This window comes from Magnolia sinica, chromosome 13 (genome assembly GCF_029962835.1).
Source record: "Magnolia sinica isolate HGM2019 chromosome 13, MsV1, whole genome shotgun sequence".
NCBI classification, from domain to species: Eukaryota; Viridiplantae; Streptophyta; class Magnoliopsida; order Magnoliales; family Magnoliaceae; genus Magnolia; species Magnolia sinica.
In genome coordinates, this window is record NC_080585.1 from 4,417,153 (window position 1) to 4,444,337 (window position 27,185).

Consider the following 27,185-nt stretch of genomic DNA (forward strand, 5'->3'; position numbering starts at 1 on the left):
TCTCTTGCCTTCCATCACGAATTAAGTGTTAATGAAACATTGTATCGATAGGTACATGTTAAAATGTCTATTTTTATCTTCAGATAAGCGGCCAAGAAGAGAAAATTGAGGTCGGTTCACATTTAACATAGTTGTTTTGATCATCGAGTATTAAGGGATTTTGGGAATATTCTCCATCCATGATCGATCTAAATAGACCAATGGTCTGGATTTCCGACACATGGGCCTCTTGTTAGAATTGAGATGCGTGCACTGTTGGAATAATTGGTTGAATTGAATAGACTATAGAAAATCGAGAACCAAAAAAGAAAATAAAATTTTGAGAAAGAAGACTTATTGAATTGAGTCGAGGCGTGACTAAGTCACTTGGCTTGAAATTGAATTTGCTCCCCTTGGACAGCGTCCCAAGTGCAACAGGTTTCCAGAACAATCGACCTCCAGGATACAACGACTGTGACCCCGTCCCAGCGGTGCACTCACTGTACGCGGGCTCAAACCACTCGCAGTTTAATCCGAAAGTGCTGAGTTGACTCAGCAACGAACTTAACAATCAAAATACCTAAAACAGAATATCAGAGAGTGTTTTATAGGGATTTTTGTATTTGCAAACATAAATCGAAAGTCTTTCTATAGACTCCGAAGTGGTGCATAAGCACCCTTTACAAAGGGTTAGGTCCATTGGGTTTAAACCCAACAGGTCCGACCGATTGGAACGGATACACCTTTCTGGTGAAAAGGCGTAAGTGCGAGTACACTCTCGCAAATAAAGTCCCGCGAGTACCCACACACATACACCCACGCGAGTACACTCACCCACACCCGCACCCACGCCCACGCCCAGCTCAGCTCGTCCCGCACACGCACACGGACTTGGCTCGTCCCGCACACGACAAGACACGGCTTGGCTCGGCGTGCGCGCACGCATGGTCAATGGCATAGATTAGAGCTATTGACATCGCCCCTTCACAGGACCAAATTTAGCCCCAAGGTAAAAAGCCTATCTTATATACAAGATGTTTTTCTTTGTCAAATCTGATGTGGGATAAAACCCACAATCCAAAAGTACCAAAATTTTCAAATGTGGAGGGAAACCGAAATTTTAAAAATCAAATTTTTAATAATTATTTAAACAAAATACAACAATCCCCCACATGTTTCAAAATAAAACTATTTCAAGTTAAAGCGTAATAGTTGTGCAATGGTGCCGGTGTCACCATAGACTTGAACTGACATTAGAGTAAGCAAGACAGGTCTACAGGAATCAGGTGACACTATAGTCTTGAACATGAATCCTTTTAATGTAGATTGCAAGTACATACCACTCACACAATTCTTCCTCTGCAAGTGATTCCGCGGTTCGGTACGTTTCGGTCATACACCATTACCCGAATTTCATAAGTGCTCTAGAGAATTCGCCTAGATTCTCATAGGAAGTGGATTCCACCTCCACACCCATATAGGTGAATTCCATTAAGTGTTTGCAACAACTGTATACACCACCAAATATATGGTTATGGATCCATTAAGAGTTCTAAAAACTCATCCTTCTGCGTTACTACTCGTACTGTATACCATAGAAGGGGCTCATATAATCAGTGCAATTGTCTACCTCGTGTCTTGTTGTTTACCCATTGAACCTATCTCATGGGATCTCCACTTGTATATGTTGGGTTGTCGACACTGGCAGCTCATATATTAGGCTCAGCCCCATTCCTTTCGATGTATCATTGAGTAACATTTTAAATAGTCTTTTGGTTAGAGGATCTACTAGATTCTTTTCTAACTTCACAAAGTCAATAGATATGACTTCATCACGTAACACATGTTTCACTATATTGTATCTGAGTCTAATATGTCTGGTCTTTCCATTATATATTTTACTATTTTCTTTTACTATAACTGCTTGACAGTCACAATGAATAGACACAGCCGATACAGGCTTTGACCAGAATGGTATATCAGCTAAGAGATTTCTAAGCCACTCGGCTTCTGATCCAGCCTTTTCTAAGGCAATAAACTTAGATTTCATAGTCGACCGAGCGATACATGTATACTTGGTAGACTTCCAAGAGACTGCTCCTCCACCCAAAGTGAAGACATATCCGCTAGTGGATTTTGTCTCATCTGAATCACTGATCCAGTTAGCATCACTGTATCCTTCCAATACAGGGGGATAACCATTATAATGTAAACCATAGGCCATACTGCCTTTTAGGTATCTCAAAATCCTAGACAAGGCATTCCAATGCTCTTTTTTAGGGTTATGTGTATATCTACTTAGCATTCCTACTGCAAAAGCTATGTCTGGTCTAGTGCAGTTTGTTAGATACATGAGACTACCAATTACTCTGAAATACTCCAATTGAGACACACTATTTTCTGTATTCTTCATGAGAGTCACACTATAATCATAAGGAGTACTAAGAAGTAAACAATCAAAATGGTTAAACTTTCTCAATATCTTCTCAATGTAATGAGATTGTGATAATATAATAACACCATTTTTCCTGGTTACTTCAATACCCAAGATTACACTAGCCTCTCCTAAGTCTTTCATGTCAAACTTAGATGACAAGAATTTCTTAATTGCATTAACTAATTTAATATTAATTCCAAAAATAAGCATTCATCAACATAAAGGCAAATAATAAAATAATCATTTCCAGAAATTTTACTATATACGCATCTATCTACATCATTTATATGATAATCATTTGATTTTAAAACACCATCAAATTTTTCATGTCATTGTTTAGGAGTCTGTTCTAAGCCATATAGTGATTTAATTAGTTTACATACTTTATTTTCTTTACCTGATATCTTATAACCCTTAAGTTACTCCATATATATTTCTTCTTCTAAGTCTCCATTTAGGAAAGCTGTCTTAACGTCCATCTGGTGTATCACCAGTTTATATATGAAGGCTATCGTTATTAAGACCCTAATAGTTGTAATTCTAGTTACAGAGAAATATGTATCAAAGTAATCTATTCCTTCCTTTTATTTAAACCCTTTCGCTACCAACCTAGCCTTAAACTTATCAATAGTCCCACCTGATTTTAGTTTCTTTCTAAACACCTATTTACAACCTATTGGTTTGTTTCCAGGTGGTAGGTCTACAAAGTTCCAAGTGTTATTAGATATAATAGATTCCAACTCATCATTTATTGCTTCCTTCCAAAATGTTACATCTTGAGAGTTAATTGCTTCTTTATAAGTTGTATGATAATCTTCTACTAACAAGGTGAAAAAAACCCATCTCCTAGGTTAGTTTCTTTTCTAACTCTAGTACTTTTTTTTTGTTGTATTTCTTCTGCTACTTGCTCGCAAGCACTTTTACTTGTAGATGCGATATCTGATTCATTAACTTTCTTTATTCCTATAGATTTAGATTTTATAGGAAATACGTTCTCAAAGAACTCTGCATCCCTGACTTCTATAATTGTATTAGGATTTAGAATATTATCCTTAGGTTTTAAAACTAGAAACCTTTAGGCTGCACTATTTTGTGCGTAACCTATAAATACACAGTCAGTCGCTTTAGGACCTAATTTTCTTTTTTTAGTTTCGGGTAATCCTACTTTAGCAAGACACCCCCATATTTTAATATATTTATAAGTAGGAACATGATTCTTCCAAAGTTCATAAGGTGTTTGTTCAGAAGATTTAGAAGGAATTCTATTTAGGATATAATAAGCAGATAGAATCGCTTCTCCTCACATATTTGAGGATAAGCCTGAACTATTTAACATAGCATTCATCATCCCTTTTAGAGTTCTATTCTTACGTTCTACTATTCCGTTTTGTTCTGGTGTATAAAGAGCTATAGTTTCGTGAATTATTCCACTCTTTTCACGTAATTCTCTAAATTGAGAAGATTCATATTCACCTCTTCTATCTGTTCTAAGTCTTTTAATTTTTATATTTAACTGATTTTCAACTTCAATTTTGTATTTAGAAAAAACATCTAAAGCTTCATGTTTGTTCCTTAACAGATAGGATCTAGTGAACTTAGAGTGGTCATCTACAAAAGTTATGTTATATCCTTTTCCACCTCTAAACATATGATTTCTAAAATCACTTAAGTCACTGTGTATTAACTCTAATAGAACAGGTGATCTTTTTATTCGTTTAAAGGGTTTTCTAATGAATTTTGATTCTACACATGTTTCACATTTATCGAATCTTTCATTAAATATATTAGGTAATAAACTTAATATTTTCATTTTCTTTAAAGATACTACATTCACAACCTAATCTACTATGCCATAGATAAAAAGGTTCAACGATATAAACAGAACTGGATGGCTTCTTATTATTATCATTGGATACATTTACAATGAATAAACCATCACTACATTATCCTTTACCAACAAAAGTTTCATTCTTAATCATTACCCCTTATCTTAATCAAATACTAACTTGACACCAGTCTTATTGAGGAGTGAACCGAGACTAAGTTTCTTCTAATGTCGGCACATGTAGGACATCATTCAACATTAAAGTCTTTCCAGAAGTGAGTTTCAAGTACTTTCCCTTTTCCTACAACTGGAGACGTTTTAGCATTGCCCATGAACACTTGTTCATCATCTCCCGATACTTAGTAGAAGGTAAACATGCTACGATCCTTGCACACGTGCCTAGTTGCACCAGTATCAGTACTTACTCCAAGTTATTTATAAGGAAGACTTTTGACACCACAGCTACTACTATGTCGGACTCATTGCCTATTTCTATAAGATTAACTTGTGGCTTATCTTTGTTTTTTTAAGCTGTATATTTTAATGTGATGCCCAGGTTTTCCATATTGTAGCAATTTCTCTTTTTATTGAATTGATTGTTTGCATTCTTCTTTTGAGCCTGCATTCATTTGTGTAATGTTATTTTTATGCCATAGGTCTTGGCACTTGTTATTTTTCTTATTATTTTTCCGACTTGATTCATAAGATTCGCCTTTGAATTTATTTCATTTTCATTTTCTTTTTGGTCCCTAATTTTATTGGCCTCCTCTATTCGTATGTGTTCGATAGTGGTTTTCAAAGAAACACCATTCTTTTTATATTTTATTCTATTCTTATATTCTTTGCAGGAGGCGGTAACTTTTCTATTAGTGTTCCTGAAAACGTTTCATCCAACTTAATTCCTTCAGTTGACAGTTCGTGAACTGGATTTTGAAAATCATGAATCTGATTTGTGACAAGTTTATTGTCTGTCATTTCATAATGAAGGAAATTAGCAATTGCATGTTTCTTAGCACCTGCATATTCCAATATGTACTTCTTTTATAAAACAATTTATATGTCTTTAGCAGATACGTAAGAAGCATACACGTTATATACTTCGTTGGATAAATAGTTTAGAATATAGATTTTACAATTATTTTCATCTGCTATGTCGGTTTGATTTGATGAATGTATAGTAAATAATTCAGATAGTATGCATGAAACTTTAAGGGTGGTCAGTGCGAACATCAGTTTCTGTTTCTATCGTTTAAAACATTGTCCAGCGAACGGTTTGATTTTGGCTAACTCAGCAAAAACATTTACTATTACTGTAGTCATAGTCTATGTAATTCAACTATTCAATTTCAAGATTGTTGGAATATTTGGTTGAATTAAATAGACTATAAAAAATCGAGAACCAAAAAAGAAAATAAAATTTTGAGAAAGAGGATTTATTGATTTGAGTCGAGACGTGACTCACTTGGCTTGAAATCAAATTTGCTCCCCTTGTACAGTGTCCCAAGTGCAACAGGTTTCCAGAGCAATCGACCTCCAGGATACAACAACTATGACCCGGTCCCAACAGTGCACTCACTGTACACGGGCTCAAATCACTTGTAGTTTAACCCGAAAGTGTTGAGTTGACTCAGCGACGAACTCAGCAATTAAAATGCTTAAAACAGAATATAAGAGAGTATTTTATAAGAGAGAAATGATTTTCATATTTGCAAACATAAATCAGAACTCTTTATATAGACTCTGAAGTGGTGCATAAGCACCCTTTGCAAAAGGGTTAAGTCTGTTGGGTTTAAACCCAACAGGTGCGACTAACCGGAATGAAAACACCTCATTGGTTTAAAATGAAAAGGTGTAAGCGTGAGTATACTGTTATTTCATATGAGCCGCCATCTACGTCATAAATGCATATTTGGTCTATGGAATTGAATGGTATTGAACCGTATTAGATGTGATTAACATCTAGTGCACAATGATTGCATGACTAGAAATACCATGTTATTGTAGCCGTCTAATCCTGATAAAATTTTCACATATAAGTAGAATGTCACATGTAAATAGTGTATATGGATGGGCAGCATGGATAGATACATGCATCAATGTGGGGGCGACATGTGTAGTGGATTTCAAAATCCACGGAAATCTAACATGGGACCAAATGCAATTCCATATGATTGAGTGAAATTCCATCCCACCTAATACAACCTTTCCCATCTTCTCCAAATGCTGGATGAAATTGCACGGTCCAGATGCAATTCTATCCCACGTAATTCTATCTAATACCCCGTGCCAAACACCCCATAGCTGCTTCAACTCTCATAATTAATCTAACGGACTCAAGTGAATGATTGACAGTGATTGGCTCCTAAACCCTGATACATACCTTTCATTATTATTTAATTGCAAGATTTCGATAATAATCCATCCAGGGTGGATCCATCAAATGGATGGTCTAGATTTTCTGACATGCTTCTGCATGTACGGTGGCGTGGCGAAAACTGGGCCCGGCCCACTGCAATACGAGTTAAATGATATTCTGGCAAACCGTCATGGTTGGTACTCATACACTCAGCAATGGTACACGTATCATGCTTTAACTCCCAACTAGACGGTCCAAACTGAGAGAACCTGCCCAAAAATCAGGTTGCTGGATATTTTTCATTACAACCGTCCATTGAATCTCCACCAATCGGCAATTAACCAAATGGACGGAGTGGAAGTGGAACATGTTGCATGTGGATCTAATGATGTAGCCCTTGCCACCTCACCTATTGTAAAGGATTTGGGTGCATTTTCAGCCTCCAATGACAGTTACCTAAAATCCATGTTGGAATGCATTGAAAGAAGCATTGTTTTGTTAGTGCATGTTGCATGCTTTTCTGCCAAGCGGGTTTTCAATCATCAAATGCATTAATCATGAACTTTCAAGTTTTAAAAATAACATTTGAAACTATTTCGTAAGAAAGGGTACTCATGTAATTTGGATATTTCTACAATTTTAATTAAAGATATGTCTAATGAGTATGGCATATGCAACACATGAAAATTAGAGGAGAGTTCCAAAAAAAAAGGCATGCCTGTAACACACAAAAGACATGGAAGATTTAAGACATTAATTGCATGGCTAAAATTATCCATAGCATTTTTTTTAATCCTCTCTGCTACCTACTCTATTTGTGTAGCTGACACACATTTCTCTTCTTTTTTTGTCTCTCCCCTAGAGGTGCAACTTAAATTTGGGTTAACCTGAGCATGAGTGACTGCCCGAGTTCAGGTTAGGTTGTTAGGGTCATAGGACTAGGTAGAAGTTACAGAACTCCAACTACATTTGAAATCATATTAGTTTAGGGTTGAGAAAATTCAAGTTAGGTTAAGTCGGGTGGGAAATAATCACATGTATTTGGCTACAGATTAGGTCCTCGAGAGGTTTGGTTGGGCTTTGTTTACCTTCAACCCGACCCAGAAGCCCACGGTGCACCCTAATCTCCCTCACTCTCCGACCTATGTTGCACTTGGCATGCTAACTAATTTTTGCAATCATCAATTTACTACATTGGCGATGACTATGAGTGTAAAATTTTAAAAGCATATAACATTATTGCAGTTTCTCACCACATGAGTGTAACCCTTAAATGGATGCAGATTGGGTACTACTTCGACTGTCAATGGCTAGGAATGGGTGGGGCTTTAAGGGTCACCGCTATGTATGGGCTTATCCACACCGTCCATTTATTTTTTTCGTGTCATTTTAGGGTATTGGCTTGAAAATGAAGCAGATTAAAGGCTTAATTGGACCACACCACAGTAACACCCACCATGGAAACCTTCCAAGGGTCCACCGTGATGGTTAATTTCCATTCAACCAGTTCAGAGGGTCAAATATATGTGGACGAAGGGAAAATATAAATATCAGGTTGATCCAAAGCTTCTGTGGCCCCAAAAAACTTTTCAACGGTAGGTGATTAATATCTACTGTGTGGTCCATTTGAGCCTTGGATCAAACTCATCTTTGGCATTTTAAGTATAAATGATATGAAAAAAATGGATGGACGGTGTGGATAGAGACCTTACATAACGGTGGACTCTCAGAGCGCTTGTCTGTTGCTAGGGACGGGTGGGGTAGAACCTGATCCACGTCCCTCGAAACGAACCGCTAAAACCCTAGAATGCATAAATTTCCGCCCCTTCATATCCGACTCCGGCAACTACGCTCCGTCTCTCTCTCTCTCTCTCTCGGTGTCTCTCTCTTCAACTCGTCGATTTCGAAAATTCGAACATATACCTTTCATCTCCATCCGCCATGCCGAAGAGGTGATTTCCCCCCCTCTTTTTCTTCAATTTCTGAAATGCTTATCGCATTATTTTTTTTCTGGCTGAACAGCTCCTAATCTCTTGATTTTTTTTTTAATTTTTATTTTTCAAGTTCCTGTGTGTTTTTCCCCTAACCTGGATAAGTTTTCAATGTCTGAGTATGTAATTTTAGGGTTTGATGATTAGATTAGGCTCTTTGTTCCTGCATGGTGTTTTCCTTTTACCACCTACAAGCGGTTGATGCTACAACCCATTCCTAATTATGGCTTTAAGAGTTCTGGTCTCCAAGTTCGCCCTTGAAAATACGATTTTATTTATTTATTTATTATTATTTTTTAAAATGGCAAAATGCTTGTTAATTGGAGAATAAGGTTCCCTACAGCCCGTTGTAGGTCATCGATTCTTTTTTGAAGGAGTATTTATCACATAGAATTGATTGTAGGTTAGGTGTCGTTTGGCACCCTGTAATTTGGGAATTACTCAAGAATGCAATTCCGAGATGTGAATTCCCGATAATTTGATTATGTGGAATCGAGAAACTGTGGTTGGATGCTGGGAAAGAATTGCCAGGAATTCTACTATGTATATTTACAGGAGAACAGGCTTGAAGAGTCGAATTGTATCAACTGTGCCGACGTGATACATGTGTACCACATGTAAGACAATCATTGTGCTGGGCTCATAGCAAGATAGCCTTGGCCCAGAAATTAGGCACTTGGGGGTGGGCGGTCGTTGGCGTCTCTCTTCTAATAATGGCTGGAATTCAACCAGGTCTCGACATGAATTTTTTTAAGGCTGGCCAAACGATTAGCATAACAACCTTTTTCACTTGCAGCATATCGCATTTGTTGGACATCTGAACTGTGAAGAAGGGTGGGCCCCCACCTTGACTCACCTGGTGCAAAAACATTTTGGTCCACTTATCAGGGGCCCACACAAGTACATTTAATCAGATTGCCAGCTGGTCTAGTTCAATTATTTACATGCATGGGGCCTTGTTGGATGAGTGAACTTTACGTGGTTTTTTGGCAAGGCGATCTTCATGGTGCGGCCCACCTTTGCATGGTGTGGATGTCCTACACATGGGATGTGAGACGGATTTCATGTTAACATGGATTTTTATCACATAAATTATGTAGCTCTTTTTATTGTGGCTACTGGATTATTTTATTCTTATATATACATATGTATGTATATATTATATGTTCTATTGATATAAGGCCATTTTGAGAAATTTAAAGATTGTTAGTATTGAATTGAGGACTTGGGCACCCCATTCTTTAGCATGGATCTTTATGGGAATTTAAGAAGTTTTTCCTTGCTAATAAGTTTGTTGTTACCTTTAAGAAAGGGAATATGTAAAACTTGAAGTTCTTTGGAATAATTTAAATTTCATGAATTTGGATAATTTTATGATTTTTTGGTGTAACCAAATGCATTTTTAAAGCAGAACTCACAAGCGTTTTGAATTTTATGCATTGAAAATAAAATAAAAAATTGTTAGGTTGATTCCCACAAGGTTAAATTGATCATTATAGATATTGTTAAAACACCCCATAGAAGGAACTTCTTGTGGCCAAGTTACACTGGTGAGGATGGGAATATCAAGTTTGTTTTATTAAATTCTTTTTATTGAAGTGATGTGAATGATATTAAGAAACTTGAATCTCATTAAGTTTACACGTTGAACTGTAGATGTGTGTTGTATAATTAATGTATTTTCTTTGGAGTTTGGTTAGATTGCTTGGTACACGTTGATTGATCAGAATAGTTTCAAATGATTATGTTGGAATTGGTTTATGGGTGATTGGGTTTGCGTAAAATGCTGCTGGGTGATGGTTTCCTTTTTATCAATTATCATAAGGTGAAAAGAAATTGTTAGTTTGATTGCCACAAGGTTAAATTGGTCATTATAGAGATTGTTAAAACACCCCATAGAAGGAACTTCTTGCGGCCAAGTTACACTAGCAAGGATGGGAATATCAAGTTTGTTTCTGTTTTTTTTTGTTTTTTGGTTTATTTTATTAAATTCTCTTGTCTTAATGATGTGAAGGGATATTGAAACTTGAATCTTCATTAAATTTACACGTTGAACTGTAGATGTGTGTTGCATAATTAATATATTTTCTTTGGAGTTTGGTTAGATTGATTGGTGATTGGTACAAGCTGATTTGTCAGAATAGTTTCAAATGATTCTGTTGGAATTGGTTCATGGGTGATTGGGTTTGTGTAAAATGCTGCTGGTCCACACACACACACACACACACACAAGAATGAAGAAAAAGAAAAAAGAAGAAGAGAGAGGAAAAGAAAAGAAGTTCGGAACTTCAGAAGCTACAAGCTGGTATAAACAAGTTATGTATCTAGGTAAATTTGAAGGGCACAAAATAAGAAAGTACTGATAATACATGGAATGGAACCAACTGTCAGACAGACTATTTATTCCAAGCATGAAAAATGCATTCCTTCCGCACCCACCTTTTGAGCTTTGGAGGAGGCTTTTCTCCGTCTTCAATGAGATCCATGATATTGTATTGCCAACATTTTGGCAAAAGGATGGAGAGAAGCAAATCATTTGAACATTTGAGAAGATGCTATTACCCATGAATGCTGGGCATTGGTTATACAATTTTTCCATCCCTTCTATTTGAGCGTTAGAGGCTTTTCTCCATCTTCACTAATAGATTTTTATTTATTTATTTATTTTTTATAAATTATAAAATCATTAGAAGAAAAGTCAATTGCAATCCTACTTGTAAGCAAAGCATTATTTTCTGTGCTGAAACTTCAAAGATCTTTTGGGTGTTTAATTTATTGTAGAATTTTGCCAAAATGCTTTTTGCTGTCTACTTTTGGAAAAAAGAAAAAGAGAGTTTTTGCTGTCCTCATTATTTGTGGACGATTCTCTAGGGTTCTCTGCAAGTTCTTTGCACACGGGGCATGTCTAAAAGGGGAACACTGTGAATTTTCACATGATTGGAAAGATCAGGCAAACAATGTAAGAATATATAATCCTACTTCGTTTTTCCTGTTAGATATTCCAGGGTGCCCAGGATAGTTTATAATCCTCAGTCTTTGTCATTTTTTGTTGATTATGGTCACAGATATGTACCTTTTATCAGAAAGGAGTGTGCTCTTATGGCAGCCGTTGTAGGTATGACCATGTGAAAGCTTCTCGTCCACAGGCTTCTGTCTCATCATCATCGAATTCTCATCTGCATCTGGTTTCAGATCGTGATCAAGTCACACGTCCATTTCAAATTGCTTTGAATGGGGAAACTGCACCAGCCTTGAGCAATCCTACAGAGCTTTCAGCTTTGAGTAAACCATTTTTCCCTCCAGGTAGACCATCATGGGGTCAAGATTCTGAAGATAATACCATATCAGAAAATGAGAATGCTGACAATTCTGAATTTGTTGGAACCTCTGACCGACCTATTTGTGCATTTGCTGCTGCTGGTAAGTGTCCTCATGGTGAAAGATGTCCCCATATTCATGGAGATTTATGTTCCACCTGTGGAAAGCACTGCCTGCATCCATACAGGCCTGATGAAAGAGACGAACATACAAGACAGTGTCAGATAAATAAAAAACGCCTTGAAGCATTGAGGCATAGTCAAGAGATAGAATGCAGTGTATGCCTGGATCGAGTGCTTTCGAAAGCTACTCCTGCAGAAAGGAAGTTTGGTTTGCTATCTGAATGCGATCATCCATTCTGTATATCATGTATTCGGAATTGGCGAAGCAATTCTCCGACCTCTGGCATGGATGTCAACACTGCATTGAGGGCCTGTCCGATATGTCGCAAACTCTCATACTTTGTCATTCCGAGTGTTATTTGGTATTCCACAAAGGAAGAAAAGCAAGAGATAATCGATAACTATAAAGCCAAACTGAGGTATTGTGATATTCCTATCTTTATATTTGTTTGTTCATTAGGATTAATTTTTATATTTTCTTTTCGTTGGTCACCAGCTTGTGGTATCTTCTTTTACATGGTTTTATTTCTTCGAAAGATAAATCTCAAGCGATCAGAGGGAACAAAGAGAGAGGGATTCGAACTCTCATAATGCCAACCGTAAAGCTGATCTTCAATGGAATGAAGGAGACATGTCTGGTAGAATTGTAACCATAGTAACTATAGGATATATATATTTTGAGAAAGTTACGTAAGAAACCTATATTTGATTGTATGAACAATCTCAAGACTATGTATTTTATACTAGGAAATATAGTAAATCTAGTAAAGCAATCGTATTGGAAAAGTCAAATTTGGAGGGCCGTGCATTTATTATTTATTTGTTAAGATGTAACTACAAGTTTCCAGTCACTCTGTGAAACCATTAAACTCATCGAAACTATGATTGATGTAATAGTAGAAATTGAGGAGTTTGAGAAACCCTAGTACTCCCCCCTATGTAAGATTCCGATCCCAGCTAGCCTGGAAAACTTAATATTACTGTTTTTTTTTTTTTTTTTTTTTGAAAGATTAATAGTACTACTTTTATCTATCAACACATCTTCAATCCCAGTTGCCTTGGGATTACCCATTGTTGACGGAACGACAACTCTACCAAAGAGTAAAGTCAGCTTTACTGGTCTCCACTGGCTAATTGAAGTTATATTTTAAGGACAACTTGAATCCTTGATATGTTCTCTGAATGTCAAGGAGTGCGGACCTTTTCTCTTTTGGAAATTTCTTTGGAAAAGTTCTTCATATAGAGGCTTTGAGCAAGGACGTTGGTTATGGAGAAGGGGTTACACAACGTTCTCCACCTGCATAAAATGTTTTGGAGAATTGAGATTCCAAAACTGGAAGTATAACAAATAGTTGATTTAGCCCAAAATCATAAAGAAGAAGGGGATGCCAATGAGAAAGCAAAGGGAAGAAGATGGGACAGGGAAGGACTGTGGAAAATCAGTGATTGATCCGTTGCCCTTTGATGTATTTGAGCTTGAGATGGACTCCTTGGACAGCTGTAGAGGCTACACCAAAAAGGCTCTTGCCTTGCTTGCATTTCAAAGAGAAGTGAGAGGAAAGGAAGAACAAGAGAATACTTCTCTTCTATAGGTTATCGAAGCCATGGCCCACTATTCCGGAGAGTAGAGCTGTACTCCTTAGCCTTTAGGAGAGGAGCTTCCCAAGCTCTTAATTCCCAAATCTTCTCCCTCTTCATTGTTATGAGTCTTGAATTTTCTGTATTCTTACAAAAAATTCTCTATGGAAATATATGTTCAAGGGGTTCTGGCACTTAGACAGTTAAAAAGTTATGACTCCTTGTACAAAATGCCTCATTTTAGAAAGGTTTCAAGGGGGTAGACTTGCAATTTGAAGGAAGGATGGGGGTGTGCTAAGGGGTAGTATGGGTAACAAGTGGCATCATCCTAGTTAGTTGGTTGGGTGGTTTGGATGTAAATTGAGGGGTTTCTAATGGTTTTTAGAACGGAGGGAACGTTTTAGGAGGTTGTGAATTAGGGGGGACACGATTTTGGTACTTGTAAAACCCTAGAGCTTGAGAGGAGTAGAATCAAGATTTCACTATCCGAGGGAATTAGGAGGGTAGTTAAAAAAAGATGCTACTTCAGGGTCAAACTAAGATTCTTCAAGGTTTTTTGGTAATGGGTCAAAATGTCAGAAGAAAGTGAAATTTGGGCTTTTGGTTTCCATGCAAGGACATATTCGTCATTTTCAAATTGTTTCCTGCATGAAAATCATCCTATGTACTTCTCATTTTTTCAATTGGATCTCAGCGCCCAGGCATTGAATTTGGGTGATCTATGGATGGTTGGAAACTAAATTGGATTGGCTAAACAATGGTTTTGGTTTGACGATGAAATTCCTAGCAGTAGGGAGATATGGGGTATGCAAGTTGAGTCCAATTTCTGGTTCGCAACAGTCAATTGATTTTGGTGTACCTTTTGATGTTTCGTTTAGATATTGGTTCATGGACATGGGATTGAGCTGAAACTAGGCTCATTGGAATTAGATTTTATGGGCTTCAAGATGGACCTGTAGACAATCTAAGAAATAGGAGCCTGAATTTGGAGACTTGTGAAAGAGATGGGTGCTATCTGGGACGTGGAGAAAGGTTCTCCATGCCAGGGAGCACCCTCTTTTAAGAAGCATTTCATGGAACACAGAAAAAGTTTCCTTAAGTGTCCCAGTGAGGCCTCCAAAAAAATATGGAGTGTGGCCGTGTGGGCCCCCTTTTTGGGCCAGGCTGGGTTTCACACCTCTTGGATTGCCCTAGGTTCTGATAAATTGGTTTCTGGAGGGTTTTTTTTTTTTTTTTTTTGTGAGGTTTGGGGTGGATTTGGGCATAGGCTATGTTTGATAGGGTAATGGGAGTTAGTAGTCAAGATTCCAAAATTTGGATCAGTGCAAGCTCTTCTTTAGGAGTGGAGGTTAATGAGTCTAAACCAATGACATCATGTGGGGTGTCTACATTGTCGAGCTCTCATCAATACTAAGCTTACACTACCCCAGGGAGAAGCCATCTAAAACCCACATTTGGGTGTGGTTTCTGATAATCTTTGATGATCCTCTGCCTTTCATGGATTAGATTGGGTTTAGGAATCCCTTTTGAGTTCTTCAGCAACAAAGCCCCAATTAACTTTGGTAGGCAGTTGAGTGATACTTTTGTTTATTGTTTTTTGTTTTTGGTTTGAAAGATGAAGCAATTTATTAAAACAAAAGCAAACTAAGCAGAAAATAACAAAAGGAAAAGAACACCCCTCTAAGATTCCTAAAACAATGGCCACTCCTCTCAAGCCACATCGTCCAAAGAAAGGCCAACAAGACAAGGCTCCATTTATGCTGCCCAAGATTACCACCGTCTGAAGCATGCCGCACTTCAAACAAGGCGAGCATGGCATAACCCAAAACTCTTCTGACAGATTGAAGATACCGGCCTACACCTCTCTAGTGAATGGACAATGAAGAAAGATGTGGTCAAACAATTCCTCAGTTGAGTGATACTTGAGGAGTTACTTTTAAAAATCATTTCCTTTCTTTTCTTTCCAAATACCTCACATGATAGCAAGCCAGAGCATCCTCCATAAAATCTCGCCATTAGGCTTAAAAGGTCCACCACTTCATCCATCCATAGGGTCCGCTATGAATCTAGGAAGAACCCAAATCAATTTCAAAGAGACAAAAAGGTGGACCAAATATGGATAGCCACTTGCAACTAAGAAAGAGATAATTGATTCTGCATCTTTTCTACTACATATAAAACAAATGATTGAAAGAGAGCAATTTCCTTTTTGGAGATTGTCGATCTTCCTGGCTGCAAGTGTCTAACAGAATGCCTCTGCATGTGGTGGAGCATAAGTTCCCACACTTCTGCTTGTGGTGGCTTCATAGTCCTGATTGGACTGGAAGCCTTGAGGAGTCTTGTAGAAGAAAAATGACCATTTGCCCGTAGATCCCACAAAGGCACATACGACGACCTCATTTAGAAGGTTAAGAAGCTCAGCCACTAGAAGGTTAAGAAGCTCAGCCACCATAGGGATCTATCTCATTATCCCATAGATTAGGATGAAAATGCAAAGACTATATTTATCCTCCATGAGCTCATATGACTATTTGATAACAATGTTTTTTTTTTTTTTTTAGTTTAATTTTAAGATAGCAATTAAGACAACAATGTTTCACCTAGCAATAGAGTAAAGTCTATGAAATCTAGATGCAAAGGACCTCTCAATCCAAAATTCTTCTTCAAAGCAAATCCTCTTACATGGCTCACTTTAAATCTGACATCCTTCACCCTCACCTCTAGAAGCACTTCTAAGTAGTTTTCTTTTACCCTGTGGTTCTACATATCTATAGGAACCTTTGATTCCATAGGCTGTTTTGTATTTGTTCTTTTTCTTGTTGACGTTTATGTCTTTTACCTTGTTTTGTTTCTTCTTCCATAAGAAAGGGCCTAAATGGCTATTATTGAAGAGAATTTTCCACTGTTGCTTTTTGCCATGTAACTTCGGATTGATGCAACAAATTCAGGTTCTTGATGCGAAAGAAGAGTCTCAAGCCCTATCAGAAGAGGAGAGAGCATGGTGAGAAGTTCATCGGGCTAAGTATAATGCAAGATTGTTGGAAGATGAAATTAAATGGAGACAAGGCTTGCGGGCTCTTTGGTTGAAAGAGGGCAATCGCAATACAAAATTCTTTCATTCTATGCCGAGTGCAAGGGCTAGGGCTAACAAGATAGTATCTATCTTGGTTGAGGGGGGAAAGAAAAGAGGGTAAGGCTAATGTTTGTGTGTCAATAGTAGATTTCTACGGAAGCTGCTAACGCGAGACCAATGGAAGAAGCCACTTCTAGATAATGTGTCTTTTAATCCTATTGCATCGATAGTGGCAAAATCTTTGGAGAAGGCCTTCTTTGAAGAAGAAGTGAAACAAGTGGTGAAGGATTTGGGCGGCGATAAGGCACTAGGGCCAGATGGCTTTCCGATTGCATTCTTTTGGAAGTTTTAGGGACTGGTTAAGGATGATGTGACCGCGTTCATCAACGAATTTTGTGAGAAAGGTTACATAGCTTCGGAGTTGGGGGCCACCTTCTTAGCAATAATTCCAAAGAAAGGTGCAGAAAGCCCTCGAGACCTTAGACCCATCAGTTTAATTGTAGGGCATTACAAAATCTTGGCTAAGTTACTTGCCTCTAGATTTCGAGTGGTGTTGGGAGAAGCAATTTTAGAATCTCAAGGGGCTTTTGTCAAAGGAAGGCAAATTATTGACAATTTCTTGGTGGCAAATGAGTGTATTGATGCGTGTAAGAAGAAGGTCAAAAGGCTTGGTTTGCAAGTTGGACATAGAAAAAGCTTATGATCATGTAGATTGGGCCTTCTTGGTTTATATGCTGGCAAGATTGGGATGTGGAGTTAAGTGGCGGGCTTGGATGTAAGGGTGTGAAAAGTCAGCAAAATTTTCAGTCTTGGTGAATGGTTTCTTTCGAGCATCGAGAGGTTTAAGTCAAGGGGATCCCTTATCGCTGTATTTGTTCATAGTGATTATGAAGGCCTTCAGCAGATTGTTAGATAGAGGGGCAGAGATCGTTCTTGTGAAAGGGTTTAAAGTGGATAATTCAGATTTTCATGTTACTCGTTTGCAATATGCGGATGACACATTGTTATTTTGCGAGGTTTTGCCGCTTTCAGTAGAACATCTTCGAGCAATTGTAGTAACGTTCAAGGCGGTTTTGGGTCTAAAAATCAATATTAGCAAGAATGAAATTTTGGGGGTAAGAATTCAGGAGGAGGAAACGAAGAATTTTGCCTATCAATTCAGGTGTAGGGAAGTACTTTTCCAATGTCATATCTAGGGTTACCGCTCTGTATTGGTAAACCAGGGAAACATTGTTGGGATAAAGTAAATGAGAGGTTTGAAAGAAATCTGTTTCGTTGGAAAACTCGTCAATTATTATTTGTTTTTTTGGGGGGGCGGAGGGGGGGATTGTTGATCAAGAAGGCGATGTCAAATCTCCTGGTCTATTTTATGTTGTTATTCAAATGTCCAAAGTCAATTCTAAATAATTTGGAAAAGCTTAGGAGGGACTTTATGTGGAAAGCAGCGGAAGGAAGTCATAAATTTAATCTCCTGAAGTCGGAAGAAGTTTGTAAGCCTGCGGATCAAGGGGGTGCGGGTCTTAGGAAATTGGAGGATATGAATTTAGCATGGCTAGGGAAGTGGGTTTGGAGGTTTGGGGTTGAAATAGATTCTTGTTGGAGAGAGTTGACTTGTAGAGAATATGGGGAGGAAGAGGGGGTGGTGGATTAGGTCGTCGTCATTCTATAGAGCCTCTTATCTTTGGAAGTCAGCAGCGGCGGTGAGTCATAAAGTTGGTGAAAGAATTGGGTTTAACCTAGGAAATGGGAATAATATCAGATTTTGGGAAGATAGATGGGTGGCGGGACAAAGGCTAAGGGATCTATTTCCTCGGTTGATGGGAATTTCTCAAGAGTCGGATCTTAGAGTAGCGAGTTTCTTTTCTGTTTTGGGTGAGGAAGTTGTTTGGGCTCCGCAGTTTAGAAGGAATTTGACGGACAATGAAATTTCAGATTTTGTCTGTTTGCTCGATATGCTTTCCAAGGTTTCACCGATTATATCTAAAGCGGATTCCAATGGTTTGGTTACAAGAAAAATCTGGAAAGTTCTCAGTGAAATCCGTTTATTTGTTAATAAGCGGGGAGGCTAATTCAGGGGAGTGTTGTTTGACATCTTTTTTGTGGAGGGCATTGTTCTTGGTTAGTAGGGAGGAAAAAAGTCCTTACAGTGGATCATCTTCGTAAAAGGAATATGATCTTGCTGAATGTCTGTCTTTTATGCTTTCAGGCCTAGGAGATGGTGGATCATTTATTCATCCAATGCCTGTTTGCTAGAGATATGTGGAATAACTTCCTCAAGTTATTTGGAGTCCACTGGGTCTTGCCGAACTCTATGGATAACTTTCTTTTGAGTTGGCATGGCGTGGGAATTGGAAGGGTTGGGAGGAAAGTTTGGCACTTGAACTCTTCTAGCAGGCCTGTGGGCTATTTGGTTTGAAATGAACGATCGATGCTTTAGAAATCGTGAGGGGCAGATACGGGGAGTGTTTTTAAGGGCAAAGCTCATGTGTTGGAACGGGCGCAAGTTTCTTATAGCTTCCAGTGTTTGTTGTAGTGTCGGGGGTGTTTTTATTTTCTTGTAAATTTGCCTTCAGCCTTTTTGAATAAATTATCATCTTTCAGAAAAAAAGAAAAGACTTTGGATTGATGCATGGATTAGGGCATATTATAATGAGGATCTGTATTCTTTTCTTTTCCACTCGATTGTATTCTATTGTTTACATGGATGTGCTACATGCGACATTGTTATATTGGAATCGTTAAACTTTTATGACTTAGTTACTTGGATCCATAAGGCTGATCTGATTGTGAAACCAGTTGGAATTTTATTAGCATTTTATTGCTTAGATGTTGAGGCACTGCCAAAATGCTTGTCGACCTTAATGTCATCTATTTTACTTGGGATTGTATAGCAGCCTTTAAGAGAGAGGATTTTAATACCTCTTCTTTGGCAGTTCTATTGATTGCAGGTACTTTGACTTCGGAAATGGGACGTGTCCCTTTGGAACTAGTTGTTTCTACAAGGTACTTCACCTTCTAACCATATTCTTGCTTTTGGTTCATATTTAATTAGTAAGAATTTGCTCATTGGAAATGGGACATGCCCCTTTGGAACTATTGTTTCTACAAGGTACTTTGCCTTCTAAACATATTCTTGCTTATGGTTTATATTTAATTAGTAACTTGCTTTAAGGGATACCTGTAGCTTATTTCTAAGTTCTATATTCTGCACCTGTAGCTTATTTCTAAGTTCCATATTCTGTTGGTGACTTTGTGTAGCATGTTAAATTTTACAATAATTTCAGTTTTGAAAGTCAAGCATTGCTGTGGAATGGCCCACACCAGCAGGACCTACAGATGTGTACCCACGGTTTTGGCACTACCGGAGGATCAGATGTAACCTATTATGGTCGTTCCTGCCAGGCCATGCAACCATATCTTTTTTTTTTTTGGAAAGATAAGTGACTTTATTAAACGACAGCAAAACTGCGAAAAGGAGCAAAAGCCCTACAAAGAGAAAAAAAAGAGGGAAGGAAAGAGAAAAAAGGAAAAAAAAAAACAAAAAAGAAAAAAGAAAAAAATTCAGAGGCTACATCCCTAGCCACAACCTAGAAAGGCACTCAACTCATGACGCCCAATACCTGAATAGAACGAGAACCTTGGAAAATATAGCTGCGGAGGAGAGGCTCTGGTTACTAAAAACATGATTATTTCTCTCTGCTCAAAATGCCCAAAGCATCGCTAGCAAGATACACCACCATTTCTCTTGCCTAACAATCCATCGGACTCCACATGCCAAGAGCAGAATAGTTGATCGAGGAAGGCATGGTCTAGGTCACACCCCAAATGTTGGCGATAAACTTGCAATGGACAAAGAGGTGATCAATTGTCTCGTTTAGGCATAAGAGGCAGGTGTTGGTCAGTGCGATACCTCTCCTTTTGAGATTGTCAATAGTAAGGATCCTATTCCTTCTAGCTAGCCATCTTAAAGTGGCCACTTTGGGAGGGGTACCATAGGACCAAATCTCCCCCCTGTGTGGCAGCAAGAAGTGGAAATACTCGAAGAGGACAGATGATTGTAGAACGACTTGACAGAGAAAGTTCTGGAACTGGATAGCTTCCAAGACATTGAATCTTGAGCCGCAGGATTAGGATTGATACCCTACAAGAGAGACTAATGAAATAGATTCGAGAATCTCCTCATCTTTGAATTTCTCTCAAAAAGAGGAATCCAAACTCCCCCTTGACCAGTGTTTTAAGTATTGACAATATCGGCCGATATATCCCACGATATGTCTTGTATCCCACTAGTGCGATACGAAAAACACTTGTGCGATATATCCCACATGTTCGATCTTGTGAGCATTTTCGAATTTCAATCCTTTTATTTTCTATAAATCATGTTAAATTAGTGTTAAATTGTTACAAATCCATGATTTTTTATGTTTTGCATTAAAAATCATGAATTGGGAGCTTCGATTTGAGATTTGGAGATGGGCCGAGTTGCGGAAAATTGAAAAAAAAAAAAATCAAAATTTCCTAATTTCTCGCAAGTCATTTGCAATCTGTGTCTAAACATCAAATCAAACATGTATGTAACCTAATCTAGTGATTCTTCTTTTGCTTTTGAATGTATTGCTTGTGTTTTCACACATCTTCTTACATTTATAAATTATATGAATAGACATTGAATATACTTGCATCAATTCAATTAGACAACGCATAGATTAGGACCCCATACAAAGAAAACCTATTACGTGTACTTGTTTTTTGTAATGTTTTGATTGATAAGTGTGTATTGATGTTTTTTTTTTTTAACAATCATCAAAGTTTCATCAAAAAATTTAACCAATTTCCCAATGTTTCCCTATGTTTCCAACAACAGTGATACATTACACGACACAATTGATATTTCCCATGTGATAACAAATAAGTATCTGTATCCCAAGAATGTGATACGTAATGCGATACCTATATTTTGAACATTGCCCTTGACAATTCTGATAAAAGCAATCAGTACAACAATATTCTGGTTAGGGCATAGAACAAACAGGGAAGGAAATGCGTCTGCAAGCGTAGTGTGGCCACACCATTGGTCCAGCCAAAATTTCATCTTATTGCCATCTCCAAGCGAGAAACAAACATTCAAACGAATGCACGAGGTCAATCTGGCCATATTTTTCCAAAGAGAGGATGATTTGTAAATAGACGTTTCCTTAGTCCACCACCGTAGGGGTGAAGTCCCATACGTAGCCACTGTGATTTGTCTCCAGAGGCTATTAGATTCAGTCTCGAATCTCCATATCCATTTACCAATGAGGGCGCTGTTGACAATCTCAATGTTTTTTTATGTCCGCTCCCCCTTCGTAATAGGGAGTACACACTTCCTTGCACTTGAGCAAAGGAAACTTGGAAGGAGTCACTACTTCCTTGCTAGAGAAATTTCCTACGGATGATTGTCGATTTTTGAAATAATAGATTAGGGGCACTGAAACAGAGACAAGAAATAAATGGGCATGCTCAAAAGGGAGGCATTAATCAAGTTGATACTCCCCCCCAAGGGACAAAACATTAAGCATCTAAGAAGAGAGCTCTATCTTTCCATCCTTTCCACAAATTTATCCCATAGGGAGAGAGGGGGTTTACTTATACACAAAGGCAGTCCGACATATAGCGTAGCGAGGTTTCCTATCTTACAACCAAAAGACTTGGCAAAGGAAGAGCACACCTCTACAAGAAGGTTTATACTAAAAAGCTCCGTTTTCGACATATTAACCTTTAAGCCAGACACCACTTGAAACCGGTAGATTGTCATACTTAGGAAGGTTATCATCACCTCATCTGCATCACAAAATAGGAGCGTATCATCAACAAATTGCAGATGATTAATACAAATAGAAAAATTCCTAATCGAGAACCCCCAATATAATCCCATAGCTTTTCCCCTAGAAAGCATTCCACTAAGGGATTCTGTCACCAAAACAAACAGAAAGGGGGAGAGGGGGTCCCCTTGGTGAATACCTCTAGAAGACCTGAAGTATCTGAAGGGGGATCCATTAATCAGACCGAGAGTTTAGGAGAAGAGACACAGATTCATATTCTCATCCAGGATCTCCAAGTAAAACCAAACCCCAATCTTTGCAGCATATAATCCAGGAAAGACTAGTCTACATGATCGTAGGCCTTTTAGAGATCAAGCTTGCATAAGATACCTGATTTCTTGTCTTTAACACATGGATCAATGCATTGATTAGCGATAACACTGAATCAAGAATCCGCCTACCCTCTACAAGTGCAAATTGGAAACGGGAGACAACACTGGATATGACCCGTCTCAAAGGTTGAGCCAAAATTTTGAAAAGGATCTTGCAGGGGCTTCCTAAGAGGATAATTGGGCGGAAGTCTTTGATGCATTGGGCTCCTTCCATCTTGGGGATCGGGGCCAAGAAATTACTTCCAAGCTCTTTATAAAGTCTGTTCAATTTTGGAAAGGATCTTGTACGGGCCAGATCTGGTTGTACATTTGTATGGATCTGATTATACGGTGATGCCACCGTGCATTCACGCTCATCCTGGCTTCCTTTTAGTTTGTTCTTTTGTTTTGCTTCAATGTTCAAGGACTAGAATGGTAGGTTAGTTGTGTGGCGAGTAGTAGCTTGTTGGTCAAGGACTCTGTACACAAAGGTATGTAGAGACTTCTATTGTCAAATTGAATGAATACTTTCTTTTGAGGTTTTTTCCCTCTCCTCTTCAATGATTAGAATTCTTCATTGAGAGTGTGAGGCTCTCAAATTGCTAGTGCGACACCATTAGACCTATTCTTCTCCAACTTCCCTCTCTCGTGGTCCTGCATCCAGCATGGATTCACAATCCAACAGGCATCCATTCTAAAATCCTTGTGCGTGCGTGGGCATATGTGGGGGTAGGGAGGGAGCAAAGGGGTCAGGCGGCTCAGGTGGGCCCCACGATGTTGTGTTTCTGAAATCCACTCTGACCACTAGGTGCATGCCCAATTTTAGGCTTAGGGCTCAAAAACCAGCCCTATTCGTGATTTAAGTGGGCCATACCAAGGGAAACAGTTGGAAGGGGAACACCACCCTTGATTTTTGATGGGGCCCACCGTGATGTGTACGTGAAATCCACTCCAACCATTACATGTGTCATTCCATGTTAGGCCTAGGGCCATCAGGCCAACCTACTGTTCAGGTGGGCCACACCAAAGGAAACAATTGGGAGAGACGTCCACCATTGATTTTTTACAGGGGCTCACCACAATGGTTATGTGAAATCTACTCCAACCATTAGATGCCATACCAAATTTAGGCTTGCAGCCAAAAAATCAGGCCCATTCATAATTCAAGTGGGTCACACCAAGGGAAATAGTTTGGAGGGTGGGTGTTGCCCAGTATGCTGTTTCCAATTGTGTGGTCCACCTGAAGCACCGACGGGGCTGGTTTTTTAGCCATAAGCAAAAAATGGATCACCCATCTAGTGGTCGGAGCAGATTTGGGAAACAGATCACGGTGGGGTCCACCCCATCCAGCCAACCCTTTGCTTGCATGACAAGCCATTTACGGTCTTGCTCGCAGGAGACTGGTTCTGTGTGTGTGTGTATGTGTGCGCACGCGAGATGGTTTCTCTGTGTGTGTGTTATATATATTGCTAGAGATGGTATGGTTTCTCTATTGAGGCAGATGGCATTGATTCACAGGACTCTTCAAGATGATCTTTTAGTTTTGTCCACTCGTAATTTCTTGGCACTGTAGATTCATGTGGGTCTTTTTTATCTGCCTCCTAAGTTTTAGTTCAGAGATGGTATGATAATTTATGAGTTCTACCTTTGGCGGCCTTGCTGTTGATGTTCCATTCAGAAAAATGCAGCCAGTCAAATCTGTATTTAGGACCAAATGTGGTGAAGCTTAAGCTAATGTGATACTGACATGAAAAGAAGATTTAAGCATGCTAAATCCAGAAGCTAACGTATCCCTTTTTTTCCCTGTAAGTTTTTGTAAACTGTATGGAAAGTTAGGATAGATCTCTGTCCAAGCATTATGAAGCTTATCCCATTGAAAATTCCATGGCGGGAACCAGTTGCTTCCTCATAAAGTTTCATGATAGATAACAAATGTAATCTATGAGAAGGGATACGCTGTGCAAACTACTGGTTAGTGGCATCGATGGTCTGTTTATCATATGAAACATCCATCCCTGTTGTTAGTAGTGAAATCAAATTATCTCTAGTTAATGTGGAACTCCATCATGAAATTGTTTTTATTGATTTTGTCATGTTTTGTAAGTGCTAGCTTCCTTGTAACCTGTGTGAATCTTTTCAACTGATTGAGAGGGCGGGAGGGATCATCGCCTTTTCCCCGGATAATTGCATGCTATGGGTTCCATGTCTTGTGTCTTCCACTTGTAGCATACCTGTTATGGTAATTGTTTCATTACAGCTTGCCAATTTTCCAGGGCTTGATTTCATGCATTTTGTTATTTCAGCATGCATACCGTGATGGCCGGTTAGAAGAAGTGGTACTACGCCATCTTGGCGCTGAAGATGGAAACACTGTGATAGCTAAAGATATCAGGTTTGGCTTTGCTGTGTCATCACTTGCTCCAATTTTTCTTTTGGTATTCAAGCACACTATCTGGTGCATCTGTATCCTTCTGCTTGCATTTGTTTCTTACAAAATTCATGGTTCTTTCAGGCTCTCAGACTTCCTTAGTAGGTTGCATCTATAATGGGTGAGCTGAGCTTGTTAAAAAGCTTAAATGTAAGTTTGATGTCGCAATTCTTCTCTACCTCTAATTTTCTGCGCCTTTTTCAATTTTCTTATGTACAGAGTTTTTGTAGCCCTACACTCCCTTACATCACCCACCTGGTAACATGGTTTTAAATGATGTCCGAAACAACTTGGTGCTGTCCAGTCTTATTGTTTTTGGTTTGACCTGAAATGGGTCACCTGACTGATAGGGGACTGAAACTGGGACAGAAATGGATCTGTGCGGGATTGAAGTTGGGGTGGGTTGTATTGGTTTTGGTCCCCAGGCAAATTGCACTCCAAAACTGTTATTTAAATCATTGCTTGTCAACTGGACATTTGTTGGGACACCTAAGCTGTGCATAAGGTGGGCTCCATCGTGAATAGATGATCTAGAGGAAAATTCAGGATGGTTTATTCAACAGGCAGGATAGCCCTGTGCAAAAAATGCTGGATGGCTTAGAAGATGGTTTAACGTACAAGTGTCTTTTGTAGAAAGGAAGGGGTCTCTCTTTCTCTATATGCTCCTGATGAGTAGGCCTGTGTGATTTTTATGCTATTTCAGCTTCATGGTGCTGCTCATCTTATATACAGCTTAGATGTCTCACACACTATTCCTGATTGGCACGCGTGTCAGCATGTAAAAGCATGTGTGGAAGGTGCATGCATGGCTAGCAGATCTCTCATGTATAATGCTGCCTTCCTTTTTCATTCCCCTGACGATGACACTGCCTTCAGGACCTATACATACTGCAATCCAGGAAATATCTGCCATCTCAAGTGCCGAAAGTATGCTCTATTGCCCTTGGTGCTCCACTTGCGTATAAAGGTGACATACTCATTTCTCTTCAGTATCTACATTTCGTCTGCAGATTGTCCCTTGCAATGCCTTCAAAATTCATTTTACTGCTACCTTGTACTGAAAACTTATACAATATTCAACTCGTACATTATTTTTTAGTTCAATTAATTTCTCCTTTTGACACGGGCTGGAATGAAACACCGTATCTGCCGCTGTAATGGTGGTGCTTCACCAGGGCTTAAAATGTTCGGAGGTTTCAAACTTGGCGGACCACCAAAAAACCACACTTTTTTTCAATTTTTTGTTTTTTCTTTCTCATGCACTTATGCCCACAATTTAAGAAATTCATCGATGGTATTACCATGCCCATCATTCTCATTATCTCATCCTTCTACCTTTTCTGTAAATCTTCATTTCTTCTCCTGCTTTTCTTTCAATCATCATCCTCCCTCATCATTTTTTAATTGTCAAGTGCAGAATTGCTTGCTGGGGACCAAAAACAAAAAGAGCCAAAGGTGGGCCTATATGACCACATGAATAATGCTCTGCTTTGATTATTACATTTGCAATAAAAAAAGGAAGGTGACATTTGAAGAAAGAAGGGTGAGTGTGTTGAGACCCTTCATCATCACATTTCTTTTCTAGTGAAGCCCCCTTGCATTTCTCATTCTGCATATGAAGAGAAATGCCATTCGGAATAATTACAATCATTGTGCAGTTTCATGCCATCATCAACTGTATATTGAATTTTTTCCCCCCTTTTTGTTGTTGTTGTTATTTTGATGAATGTTTGCGTGAAATGATGGTGAAAACCATTATTTATATATGGTCCAAAAGAAAATATTATTGGATACATCCCTCCCCTTGTACTCATGCTAGTCAAGGTTTTCATGGAAAATGTATTCCCTTTGTTCATTCTTCTTGGCACACTATTTTCTAAGATCCTTTTGGGTTCTGTCTGTTTTT

The 27,185-nt window shown here is 38.6% G+C and overlaps 1 protein-coding gene across 9 annotated transcripts; it reads left to right on the forward strand.

Moving 5' to 3' along the window:
* Positions 1-8,360: 8,360 nt before the first annotated feature.
* LOC131222495 (E3 ubiquitin-protein ligase makorin) lies at positions 8,361-27,134 on the forward strand. 9 transcript variants are annotated; one of them, XR_009160069.1, is made up of 10 exons: positions 8,366-8,549; positions 11,460-11,547; positions 11,654-12,447; positions 19,613-19,682; positions 25,155-25,243; positions 25,364-25,429; positions 25,843-25,893; positions 26,012-26,076; positions 26,156-26,246; positions 26,697-27,134. XR_009160069.1 is itself a non-coding variant. In XM_058217576.1 (7 exons), exons 1-6 carry the CDS (start codon positions 8,539-8,541, stop codon positions 25,395-25,397), a joined length of 1,086 nt encoding a protein of 361 aa, XP_058073559.1. In that variant the 5' UTR covers positions 8,366-8,538; the 3' UTR covers positions 25,398-25,429; positions 26,697-27,134. The 9 variants fall into 9 exon arrangements, 3 of the variants coding, with proteins under 3 accessions (XP_058073561.1, XP_058073559.1, XP_058073560.1); XR_009160070.1 differs by lacking the exons at positions 25,843-25,893; positions 26,012-26,076 and having other exon boundaries at positions 8,361-8,549; positions 11,654-11,703; positions 11,781-12,447; XR_009160067.1 differs by lacking the exon at positions 25,843-25,893 and having other exon boundaries at positions 25,983-26,076.
* The last annotated feature ends 51 nt before the right edge of the window (positions 27,135-27,185 follow it).